The 13,516-nt window shown below is 43.9% G+C and overlaps 1 protein-coding gene across 3 annotated transcripts in view; it reads left to right on the forward strand.

Annotated features, from left to right (window-relative positions):
• PRICKLE2 (prickle planar cell polarity protein 2) overlaps positions 1 to 11,562 on the forward strand; it is a 346,419-nt gene extending 334,857 nt beyond the window's left edge. For 2 of the 3 annotated variants that reach the window (XM_081524526.1, XM_081524525.1), the window contains exon 9: positions 5,420 to 6,475. In XM_081524526.1, the coding sequence (XP_081380652.1) occupies positions 5,420 to 6,294 (875 nt within the window). In that variant the 3' untranslated portion in view covers positions 6,295 to 6,475. Of the gene's footprint in view, positions 1 to 5,419; positions 6,476 to 7,368 lie in introns of those variants that run through there. The other variant, XM_081524524.1, reaches the window with a different exon arrangement.
• Positions 11,563 to 13,516: the final 1,954 nt, after the last annotated feature.

The raw sequence follows: 13,516 nt of genomic DNA on the forward strand, positions 1-13,516 counted from the left end.
TGGCCACGCTCACCCCCAGGGATAAGGATAAATCGTGGTGTTTAACTCCCCGGTCACCGTCTAGAGCTTCTCACAAAGGCTGCTTTATTTGTAGAGGAGAAAACCCTCTCTGTCTGTTAATAAGACAGGGTGCCGCTGGAGGGGAAAGCGGCTTGGCATGTGTCTCGGGCTGCCTGGTGGGATCTTCTGCCAGGGTCTCCAGGACTGGCTGGGACCCTGACAATGCCAGTGTTAAGTGTGGGGTCAGACCATGGGTTTCTGCAGGAGCTCTGGGGAACTCTGTGTGCAGTTTCTACCTCCTGTACACATACACATAGCTGTGCTCATTCACACACACACATGCACGCACACGCACAGAGTCATGGCTTGGGCAGCAAAAAAAAAGTACATTTATTGCAGGAGAGCTGAGGGGCATCAAGAGCCCCATTCAAGTAGATTGTATTGATGTGCTTTAAAAAAAAAAAAAACTCGTTTCTGTTCTTTTTAAAGCTACTTTTTAATGTTATTTTTGACTGCACTGGGTCTTTGTTGTGATGCAGAGGCTTCTCATTGCAGTGGCTTCTCCTGTGATAGAGCATGGGCTGCAGGGCACGTGGGCTCAGTAGTTGTGGCACACAGGCTCAGTTGCCCTGTGGCATATGGGATCTTCCCAGAGCAGAGGTCGAACCCATGTCTTCTACATTGGCAAGTGGGCTCTTAACCATTGGACCACGAGGGAAGTCCTGATGTGTATTGCTCTGACACTGAGTCTCATGCTACGTGGAGAGTGTGCGCTGTTTTGTGGGGAACTTTTAGGCCTTGTTTACTTTCTTCCCATGTATTGAACACCAGGTGCTGAGATCGGGGCTAGAAAACAGGAACCGGCTCTGGCCCTCTTGATGCTTATAGGCTTGTCATATAGAGATGGACAGGGAATCAAAACTACACAAATTTATGGCAGTTGTGATAAGGCTTAAAAATGAATTTTTCTCAACTAATCATCACCACAGCTTGTGAACTCAGGCACTGTGTTATGCCCATTTTACAGATGCATCTCAAGAGGTCTCAAAAGTTGACCCAAGTCCCCTCTCCAGTTCTGCTCAGAGTTGGTTCTAGAGTTGCCTCTTCATTGGAATATAAATCTATTCACACACAGGACACTCTCTGAAATGCATGACTTTGGGGGTTATAAGAGGCAGGTTCAGGAAAACAGCATACAGTATTTGCTAGATCATTTCTCCTCACCCTAATTTCATTCCAGGGCTTGAGTAGAAAGCCCAGCAAAAAACATCACACCTTCCGCTATAGCTTTTGTTTCTCAGTGTGATTTTTGAATAATTTTTTTTTTGCCTTCCTTAACATTTATCTGCTCAGGCTAGTCATTCATCATCTTGCATTGCCCTCCTCTCCTCTTCGCCTTCAGATTGGGGAGGTTCTGAAAGTGATTAGGCTGTTGTAAATCAGCTTTTATGATGTGTGTGTCACCAATAAGCAGTGCAGAAAGCAGGAGTCAGAGAACTCCACTCCTCTTGCCCTGACAATTATCCCAGTAATGAAATTAAAAAAAAAAAGTGACCGAAAAGTATGATGCTTGGCAGAATAGTTTCTCAGTAGGCATATCCAGTGTTTAAATTGGGCTCTTTAATGAGAACACTGAGTTATTTTTACACCATTTTATTGAGTTATAACGCACATAAGGTAAAGCAAACTAACATTTAAACTGCACTTCAAGAAATTTTTACATGTGCATTCTTTTATAATCATCACCCAGATCTAGGTGGAGAACATTCCTGTGCCTTGAACATCTCCCTTGCGCCCCCACCCATTCTCCTGACCTCTTCACCCCAGACAGCCTCAGCCTCTTCTTGAACTTCACGTAAATGGAGTTGTACTGCATGGACCCTTTTGTCTGTGGGCATTTTCTATGAGATTCATCCATGTTGTCCAGTGTAGATATTCATTCTCATCGTGTAATATTCTATTATAGCATGATCTTTCAACTGGGGTAGTATTGACATTGGGAGCTGGATAATTCCTGGCTGTGGGGACTGTCCTGTGTGTTATAGGGTGTTCAGCAGCATCTCTCTGGCCTCTACCCACTAAATACTAGTAGTGTCCCCTGCTGCTGCTGCTAAGTCACTTCAATCGTGTTCGACTCTTAGTAGTCCCACAGACTGTAGCCCAATAGGCTTCTCTGTCCATGGGATTCTCCAGGCAAGAATACTGGAGTGGGTTGCCATGCCCTCCTGCAGGGGATCTTCCTGACCCAGGGATCAGACCTGAGTCTCTTATGTCTCCTGCATTGGCAGGAGGTTCTTTACTACTAGTGTACCTGGGAAGCCGCAGCAGTGTCCCCTATCCCTAGTCATTTCCCCTAGAATTGAAAACCGTTGCATCATATCACTATAGTAGAATTTTAAGAAACTTTTTATATGGAAATAACTTCAAATTTGCTGAATAGCTGCAAAAATAGAACAAACAATAGCCATAATGTATTTACCTGATTCACCTATTGTTAATAGTTTACCCATTTGGTTTATTATTTGCACTCTCTTGCACACACACATATACACACACGTACACACAATGTATTTGTGAACCACTTGATAGCAAGTTGCATCTAGCTTGGCCATTTACTACCATATACTTCCATGTGTATATCCCAAGAAAAAGTTTCTTCTCGAACATGATCCCAATTATCAGTTAACCACAGAAAATTTAATATAATGCATTGATCAGTTAGCCCTATGTCCCAATTTTTGCCGTTTAGGAGAGATTATCCATTACAGTCTTTATTTTTGCTTCAGTGCAGATTCCAGTCCAGAATTAGGGATTGTGTATAGTTGCTGTGGTTCCTTAAGATCCTTTAGTCTAGAACGTTGACTCAGTCTTTGTCTTTTACGATACTGGATTTTCTTTTAAAACAAAAAAAAACACTACCTTTTCTTCTTCATGGAATAGTCCTCATTTGAGGGCTGGAGGGGCATGATGGTGATGGAAACTCATTGGTGATGGAGGTAGTCAAGAGTGTTGCCTGATTTCTCCTCTGCAGAGTTACTAAATTCTGCCTGACAGAGGACAAGGAATATGTGGGGACACATTAACTCCATGCAAGTATCCTGCTCCCCCATCAAAATTCACCACCTAGGGTGAGCATAGTTCACACCTTGCATGAGCCAGTCTTTACCTACAATAGTTAGACAGTGATGATCTTCCGAGTCCAGTACTCTTTCTGTAAGTGCACTCACTCCATTCTACTGTAGACATAACCCACTGTTCCTCCCCCCCATTTATTTACTGGTGTTTTTATTTGTTATCAGTATGGATTCAGGAATTCTAATTTTTCCAGTGGTTTATAAATCATTACTATTTTAATGCTCAAATTGCTCAGCTTTGGCTGGTGGGATCCCTTTGAAGTTGGGACCTGTGTTCTTCTGAAAACCACCCCCCTTCGTTTTTTAGTCTTAAACACTTCCTTACCTTTCAGAACATAACAAGATGTTCCACGCTCATCTCTGTCCTTCCTTCCTCCAATCCTGGAATTAGCCATTTCTCCAAAAAAGCCCTGTCTAAATCCTTATAATGGGGAATGGTAGAAAATACCACAATTTATTTATCATTTCTCCTGTTAACTGACATTTAAATTGTTTCCAGTTCTGGACTAATATAAGGAAAGCTTCACTGAACACCCCTGTGCATTATTTGGGCCCATAAACTGATTTCTGTCAGGTATGTAATCAAGAGTGGCGATGGAAAGTCACAGAACAACAAGGACAGGGAACTGTATTCAGTATCTTATAGTAACCTGCACTGGAAAAGAATTATATATTGGAATATATAATTTATATAGTTACATATATTTGCATACATGTAAACAGTCTAGAAAGAATTTATATATATATATGAAACTATTTAACTGAATCACTTTGCTGAACACCTGAATCATTGCAAATCAATTATACTACAATTTAATAAACAAAAAGAAAGCATAGAATCTCCACTCTGGTTATATACCCAATAGAAATGAGTACACTAAGATCACCCAAAAAAGTAACACAAGTATTCAAAGCAACTTATTCATAATTCATACACATACACACACACATATGTATGTATATTTAGTTTTGGGCTTCCCGGGTGGCTCAGTGGTAAAGAATTTGCCTGCCTGTGCAAGAGACACAGGTTTGATCCCTGGGTTGGCAGGATCCCCTGGAGAAGGAAGTAGCAACCCACTACAGTATTCTTGCCTGCGAATCCCATGGACAGAGGAGCCTGGCGGGCTACAGTCCTTGGGGTCACAAAGAGTTGGACATGACTGAGCACACACACGCACACACAGATATTGCTAAGTAGTGTTTCACAGTGCTCATAACATTAGTTTTGTGAGGGGAGAGAAAGTCATTGGCCCCAGTAGGTGGGGAGGAATAATCAGTGGCAGGGGTTATAATGGGCCAGTGTAATTCAAAGACACGTCACCTGTGACCAGAAACAGCAAAATTGCTGCTCTTTTTCATTGATGATGATTAAGAAATACTGAAATTTTGCCACCTGGTCCATTTGTGTAAACTGCTTTTTTACAAAGAGTGCTGTTTTTAAATGGACAAAATGGAAGTTACTGAAGTCAAGAATCTCCTCCTACCTTCAAAATGCTTTTAGTATCAATGATAGCAGTGACGGCACTGCCAGGATTGCAGGGCTCCTGCAGTTCGAGAGCATTAGGATCACTGCTTGCCCCCATCCCCACCCCCAGAGTCCCACTGACATCTCTGACTGCTGGGTGCCTGTTTGGAATCCTGGAACAGTCATCTACTAAACAGCCTGAGAGGGTAAATATCCTTCTGTCTATTTCCAGGGAGTCAGTTGGTTTTCAAGATATCTGGGATAGAGGCCAAGGGGGACAGCAGGCAGACCAGGAAATTACTGGAGGCTAAGGGTGGAAGTGAGGTGGTCCAGTACTATGGGACTCAGCTCTTGGCTCAGTGTTGCTAAGAAGTACTTGGGCATGGCCCTGCCTCTGAAGCTTAAACGGTTCTTTGTCCAGAATGCCTTCTGTAGACCTTATAGATCATCATTAGAACCAAAGAGGTGATTTTGAAGCACTTTGAAAAGTGAAATTCTGAAGAGGAAACATTGTATATAAGATACAGGGGTAGGCTCCTAAGTAATTTTGATGAAACTTTGGAGGCATGACTAGTCAAAATATATATATATATATTGGATACTTTTTAACCAGGTGCCCCCTCTAGGTGGACGCTGGCCCACTGTGGAGTGGGGAGAGCCCTTCCACATACTTTCTGAGCAAGCTTTTGTGCAGAGTACAACTGTGCGACGCTTTGCAGCGACCCTGGTTAGATGACGGTTTCGGTGACCCAGGGCGACAGAATCCTCATCGCTGCACATTTGTATTAACCTCCGTGAACCTCTCCTTTGTCTTCCCCAGGCCTCTCCGCGGATGGTGGCGCCAAGCGCCAGGAGCACCTCTCTCGGTTTTCCATGCCCGATCTCAGCAAAGACTCTGGGATGAATGTGTCCGAGAAGCTGAGCAACATGGGCACGCTGAACTCGTCCATGCAGTTCCGCAGCGCCGAGTCGGTTCGCAGCCTGCTGTCCGCCCAGCAGTACCAGGAGATGGAGGGCAACCTCCACCCGCTCAGCACCCCGATCAGGTACAGAGACCTGCAGGCGCACGGGAGGATGCATCAGAGCTTTGATTTCGATGGGGGGATGACGGGCAGCAAGCTGCCGGGGGCGGAGGGCGTGAGGATCCAGCCCATGAGCGAGCGCACGCGGAGGAGAGCCACTTCGCGCGACGACAACCGCCGCTTCCGGCCCCACCGGTCCCGGCGATCCCGACGCTCTCGCTCTGACAACGCCCTCCACCTGGCCGGCGAGCGCGAGGCCCTCTCTCAGTTGAAGGAGAGACCCCCCCTGAGAGCCAGGGAGGACTATGATCAGTTCGTGCGCCAGCGGAGCTTCCAGGAGAGCCTGGGCCAGGGGTCCCGGCGGGACCTGTATGGCCGCTGCCCCCGGACCGTGTCGGACCTGGCTCTGCAGAACGCCTTTGGGGAGCGCTGGGGCCCCTACTTCGCTGAGTACGACTGGTGTTCCACCTGCTCCTCCTCTTCCGAGTCTGACAACGAGGGCTATTTCCTAGGAGAACCCATCCCCCAGCCCGCCCACCTGCGATATGTCACCAGTGATGAGTTACTGCACAAATACAGCTCCTACGGCCTCCCCAAGTCTTCCACTCTAGGTGGCAGGGGACAGTTGCACAGCAGGAAAAGACAGAAGAGCAAAAACTGTATCATTTCTTAATCCGATAGGGGGTCAGGGAGTGGGGGAAGATGGGAACTAAGAATGTAGATTCATAAACTTGCACTGTTGGAAATTTTAAAGCGCTTTGGGGGTGGGGGGTTCCAGGGAGAGATGAGAGGAGCTCTCCCTTGATGGAGGCAAGGTTACCTATCAACTCCATAGGTAGTCACAGTTCTTGGCATGTTGAACATTATTTGCACATTTCACTTTGGAAACGCTGTAGACTCAGTGGAGGCCAGGGTTGGTCACCTCCTTCTCTGACCGTCTGTGTTGAGTTGCCACTGGCAAGATGGTAAAATTGTTTCCTGCTCGCTTATATATATATACATACACACACACACACACACATATATATATATATATATAGCCTCTCTGGTTTTCTTCCTTTTAGGACCCTTTTTCCAGTAAGTAATTTGTTTATTAGCCAGGACCCCACACTAAGTTATTTACATGTCCATTGTAAATGCAATGTAAATGAGAGTTCTGATAAAATATTTTTGTATTTTGTAATATCAAAGGAATTTCTATATCGTAGGACTCAGTGGAGCCTTGCATGCACATCTAGCATTGTCTTTTGAGTAGTATTACAAGGTGGTCCAAGACCACCTTTTTTTTTTTTTTTCTTTTTTCTATACAAATCTGTTACATGTCAGTGAGACCTTTTTCAAAGGATTTTATTCAATTTGGCTTTTTGTGGCTAAAAAAAAAAAAACACCTGTTACACCCAAAGCATTTGATGCTCCATCCATCTTAAGGAGCCATCCTTAAGTCTGCTCCCACCCTCAGTAGAATATCTTCTCTACAAAGTGATAGTAATTTTTTTTTTAATTTATAATTGCCAACGTAACTTCTGCCAATTAGAAAAACCAACCAGTGTCAGTAGAGTTCTGTGAGAAATGCCATCCCCGCTGGGAACATTGACGTTGCTCACCATTGATCTGTCCTGTGGGGAAAACAAAAGTGACTGTGAGTGGTGCTGTTGTGTGATGTCAGCATGACATTGTTTTGAGTGTGGCATTATTTCCTGGTGCTCGTTTCCTGAATTGTATTATCCACTTTCCTTTACCAAGGCAGACAGAACAGCTGCCTTAGCCTGACAACCGGTTGTCCTCAGCGCAAATGAACTTCAGCTTTGGGAAATTCAGGCCAGAAAGGTTCCGAGGGGCTCTGGGAGTGATGGTGCGTTCTAGGTCATAGGTCATACGTGGAGATGGAGGGCCGCTTCCACCCGCTCAGCACCCACATCAGGTACACGACTTGCAGGCGTAGAAGGAGGCATCTTAGCTTTGACTTTGAGGGGATGGCAGGCAGCAAGCTGCTGGGGCCGAAGGGCACAAGAATCCAGCCCACAGATCAAGGGTAGAGGCTGAAGGGGAATATGAAGGAAAGTCAGAGCAAAGAAGAACTTCCAGAAATGAAGTATAGGAGAGGTGAGAACCACCTTTGAACACCCCCTGGTGCTGGTGGGAACAAAAACAAAACAAAACCCAGTTTAACTCATTCTATAACCAGAGTATCTGGGTTGCCCAGAAAGATTGAGCCGCTCAGGAGACTTTGTGTTATGGTTCTGGAAAAATAGATGTTCCTGAAAGAGAGGTTTCCATTTTGAACTTTGGGGACCATCAGTCAGATAGAAAATGGGCTCACAAGTGAGTGTGCTTAAAGAAGACATTTAACGGTTGTGTTGTTTATAGTAAAATAAAACCTCCTACCTAGCTTCGGTTAAAAGTGAAGCGCTTGCTTTTACTTCCATTCTCCTCCTTCCCTTCATGGATTGTGGATGAAATAATCCATTGGGGGACCCACCTGTAGTGAGATGTACTGTCAGTGTAGTATACAGTGTATCTCAGTGGCCATCTGCCATGGTGAGGTGAGCGTGGTCTCTTTTCAGTATAGTAGTTAATATTTTCTAGTGTTTTTTTATGCAGAGGATGTGGAAAGTGGCTTTTTAGACACCATCCCACATGGGTCTGGGGAAGGAAGGCTGTAAAGGATGTGGAAGTGGCACTCCATTCAGGATGTATTAAAATAATTTGCTTTTCAGGTATTTATATGACATTTGTCATTGTCACTGATGTTTTTGAAAAAGCGATGCAAATGTTGGTTGTGGCTGTTTTCCGCATGCTTTCTTCATATCTAAATGCTTCATTAATTATCCAAGCCTCTGGAGAATTAACTCTATTAAGTTTGTATAGTGAGTTTGTAAACTGCTTGGCAAACTGATAAAGACATAATGTATACCACCACGCTACCAACGTGGCAGGTTTCTGGTAGAAACCGGGCGAGTCCAATTTGGAGTTCTAAGTTTCTGGATTGATGAGAATAGAAAGGCATTTTGGAAAAAGAAAAGAGAGACAAAAAGTATATCATTTAACTTAGCAAATAACTGAAAATAATGTCTGTCTTCCGTGGCCTGGAATCCGAGGAAAGAAATTCTCCTAGTAAACGTTTTCTTAATCTGTCCTTTTTAGAGTACCTCTTAACATTTCCCCAATGAGGCTTTGACCACCATCTGCAGAAAGAAGAAAGTGCCCTAGACACTGACAACTAAGTAGTATGCAAAGGGATGAGAGGAATAAGCAGTTTCAGATCTAGCTGCCCAGGGAGCATCCATCAACTGAACTGGTCAGAGCTGGAGGTGTGGTGAGATACAAGCCTCAGGGTCAGACAGTCTCAAAAGCAAGGTCACTTTCATCTTGTCCACCACCGCACATGCCTCCTCCCCACCCCAGACACAGCCAGGTACTCTATGGAGATTGCTGGTAGAGGCCAGGTAAATCCTCATCGCGAGAATGGAACCTCCAAGGGAATGCCCGAGAGAGAGCAGATCATCACTGTGTTGGGAATTCTGCCTCTTAGTGATAACTTACATGTAACATCCCAGAATTCCATTCCCCAAAATTCAGTGCATTCCTTTCTGAGGCCAGATCTGATCCTTATATGAGCATCACCAGGAGCTCTTACTTAGTCAAGCTTTCCTCCAAGGCTGGGGCTTGCAGTCATCTCTTCTTACATCATCATTCCATCTTTAATATACTGTGTTTAGCAAAGTATATCTTTTCTCTGTTCTTCTCTCATACTTTGGTTTGGTTTTTCTTCCTATCTCTCCTCATATTGATCTTCTTATCTTTTGGATAAAACCACACTTTAGCGTTCATTTCATTTCCTGTTTCTGCTCAGTTCATTGGCAACAGAACTGGCCCTTTCCCAAGTTAGAAGTCAGTGACAGTTTTCTGAGTGGCCCTGCCAGTGCATATCAACCTTGATACTATGAACAAGTTTCTTAGCAGGCTAGTGGCATTCAGGTAGCCTTCCATCTGTCATAGAGTTCTGGGATTTCTATCAAGTGTGAAGGTAAGTGAGGTCAGGGAAACCAAAAACATACTTCTCGGTTTTTGCCAATGTTCAAGGGTGGGAGTAGTTTTTAGAGTTGATTATTTGACCCCGTCCATCTATATTCACCTTCTGTGCACCCTCCACCAGCCCCACAAACAAGCAGTTTGCCATTTCTCACATGGGAACTGCGGGTAGCTCTTTTTATTCCCCTTGTCCCATTCTATAGGATGTTTCTTCAATACAACAAGATTATATTTTCCTCTTCTGCAACAGCTTTCTGCTTCTTGGGTACTACTAGCTATTGTTGAGTTCAGGTGGGGCTGTCTCTGCCATACCTATAATGTGGGCAGATAGAACCAGGGTACCCCTTCAGAGAGCATGGATGCAGCCTCAGAAATGTTTGCAACACTCTAGCCAGCCAGGACCAGTTGATCCGAACTGATTTGATTTGTCTCATAACAAATCTTACTTGTGAACTGATTCTTCCTTGTGTTTCTACCCTGAGCTCTTTTGCCATTTTCCCAAAACAGTTCACCAGCTATTCGGGAAGCATCATCTATAAATCACTGTGTGATGCCAACCCCTGTGCCCCTGTATTGCAGATGCTAAAGGAGGCTGACTTCTTTAGGCTAAACAAAAACAGATCTCTTTGGCCTCCTTTTCCATTCTCGGATTCTTGGCCAGTTATAAGCAATCTGTGTTTGCCATTTCGCAGAGGTAAGATAAGAGTCTGTCCCACTCTTTTCTAGTCCCACCTTCTAACAAAGAAAACAAATACTTAAATTCCAAAGAGAAGTGCTCTTTGCATATTTCTCTCTAACAGAAACCAGATGCTTATGCATAAGAAGGAGGATCTATCTTTGACAAAGGAAAGTGGACGATGAAATCAGTCATCTGAGGATTTCATGCCAGAAGGGTTGCTATCAGCAACTGTTTAGCACCTTCAGGGCTTTGAAAAGGACCCTGCGGACAGCATTCCAGGTACAGAACTCAGCCAAGCCTCCTCTGCCAATCTTGAAGGCAGTTCCAGATTGCTGCCTTTTGAGGTATGTTTCTTAAAGCGTGAGAGACGTGGAAATGAAGAGAGTTTTGTCTTGCCTCCAGTGGTCAGTCCCTTTGGGGCCTCAGCAGACACCAGAGCCTATTTGTCTGACCACTCAGAAGCAGTCATCAAGGTTAGAGTTGAAAAACTCTTTTTTCCATTTTCTCAAAATAGAAGTCCCTTCAATACAAGACTCCCAGAAAGTGTGACTTACTGTTGGGGGCTGTACTAGTTTATAAGCTTACTTCTTGCTTATAGCTTTCCCCAAACTAGCTTTTCCCAACAGGAATCTAACATTGTGTTAGAAATTACTTCTGTGGTTTAGATACAGAATCCATGGCGGGGTGGGGGGATTGTCTTATTCTATCCTGAGAGTTTTGAGATGTCCCTCACCCTACTGAGTATTTGGCCATTGATGTTCCATAGGTCGCTGACCAGGCCTTTTTAAATTTTTCAGAAAGTTACTCAAGCCTTTCTAGTTAATTTCCATGTTTCTCCGTAAAGTATTTGGTTCTATCCTGGACCCTGACTTCACATTCTAAGGCCCGTGGGTCCTCCTTTTTCCCTAGCAGATGAGGACCTCGGCAGTTCTCCTGCTCCTAAATGCATTCTTTCCTGTACAGGATCATTTTGTCCATCTTCTGCTTTAATTCCAAGCGCATAAACAAAACCTCAAAGGGCCTGAGAAGGTAAGGCACACCAGAGTCTGTGTTGTGTGTCGGGTGTCAAGCTATTTGTTAAGAAGGTCTGCAGTGGACCTTTGGTGTGGGCTCTGCCAGAGACTGTTGTGAACACTTTGCTTGAGATCCGTGCCCTGTGAAATGGATATGATGTTTTACTGATGTCTGTAATACATTTGTAAACTTCCAATAAAATTTGAATAAAAGAAATGTTGCCGTTCTTCTCAGTCTTCTGTTGCTTTCCAGGTTTTTGGAAGTCTTTGAGCATCTCGGCAAAAGAATAGAGAAGCTGCAGGTGACAGGAGAGGTGAGATTTGTTATGAAAGATGAACTTGATTGTTCAGATCAGGATTTCTCAACCTGGGCACTATCTGCATTTTGGTCCAGTCCATTCTTTGTGGCATAGAACCATCCTGTGCATAGTAGGATGTTTAACAATATTGCTGACCTCTACTTATTAGATGCCAATAGCACCCTGCCCCAAGTTGTGACAACTAAAAATGTTTGCATACACCATGCCCATTAGGATATTTTTTAAAAAACGAAGAAGGAAAAAGAAAATAACAAGTGTGGGCATGGATGGGGAGAAACTGGAACACTTTTGCACTACTAATAAAAATATAAAGCAGTGCATCTTCTGTGGAAACAGTATAGGAGTTCCTCAAAAAAATTAAAAAACAGAACTACCATATGATCCAGCAATTCTGCTTCTGGGTATGTACCCAAAATAATTGAAAACTGGGCTTCAAAGAGATATTAGTATACCCGTGTTGATAGCATTATTCACAGTAGCTAAAAGAGGCAACCCAGATGTCCACTGATGATGAATGGATAAGATAAATGTGATCCAAACATACAAGGAATTGTTCTTCATCCTTTAAAAGGACAGAAATTATGACACATGCTGCAACATGGATAAACTTGAGGACACTAAGCTGAGTGAAATAAGTCAATCACAAAAAGATGTGTGTAATTCTGCCTTTATAAGCTACCTAAAGTAGTTAAATTCACGGACACAAAGTGAAAAGGTGGTCGCCTGGGGCTGGTAAGAGCTCATGGGAAGATATTTGTTTGAGTATACATTTTCCATTTCAAGATGAGAATTCTGGAGATTTGTTGTACAGCATTGTAAGTGTACTTAATACCGAACTGTACGTTCAACAGTGGCACATTTATTTCACCATGATTTAAAAAAAAAAAAAAAAAAAATCACCACCCTTAGCTGAGTGTCCCCTGAGGACAAAAAGCACTGTTGGTTGAGAACCACCAGTTAAAATGCTTTGTACCTTCTTAGTATCTTCATTCCTTGAGAATTCTTGAAACTGACTTCAACCCTGGGCCACACAGTTAATTTTCACTTATTAGCAGGAATTGAAACCAGCAGATGGCTGAAAATATTTGTATTTGCTTCTAAGCAAATAATAAGTGGATTGTGTGAAGAGTTCTATGCATGCCTGTTTTCTGGTTAGGATGCTATTAATACTCTCTGGGAGCCAAGACCAAAGCGGCATGTAAATTAGATTTCCCCATGTCTGATTCACAACATTTGGGAGCTGCTGGATGCTGCAATATTGTTTATGCATTCACTCAGCAAATGTTATTGAGAGCTTGCTCTGTGCTGGGCACTTAGAAAACAGCAGTAGATACAAAGCAAAGATCCCTATCCTAAAGAAGTTTGTGAACTTGACTTTCTACTAGATGAGAAATCTGGAACAGTAAGTAGTCCCACCCACCCTAAGCACGAGGACTTGGGAGCTGCAGATGGGAGTTATTATAAGCCCTTTGATGCTTTTGAACTGTGGTGTTGGAGAAGACCCTTGAGAGTCCCTTGGACTGCAAGAAGATCCAACCAGTCCATCCTAAAGGAGATCAGTCCTGGGTGTTCATTGGAAGGACTGATGTTGAAGCTGAAACTCCAATACTTTGGCCACCTCATGCGAAGAGTTGACTCATTGGAAAAGACCCTAATGCTGGGAAGGATTGGAGGCAGGAGGAGAAGGGGACGACAGAGGATGAGATGGCTGGATGGCATCACTGACTCAATCGGCATGGGTTTGGGTAGACTGGGAGTTGGTGATGGACAGGGAGGACTGGCATGCTGCAATTCATGGGGTCACAAAGAGTTGGACATGACTGAGCGACTGAACTGAACTGAGAGCCTTTG

This window comes from Giraffa tippelskirchi, chromosome 9, assembly GCF_054371585.1.
Source record: "Giraffa tippelskirchi isolate mGirTip1 chromosome 9, T2T-mGirTip1v1.2.pri, whole genome shotgun sequence".
Classification (NCBI taxonomy): domain Eukaryota; kingdom Metazoa; phylum Chordata; class Mammalia; order Artiodactyla; family Giraffidae; genus Giraffa; species Giraffa tippelskirchi.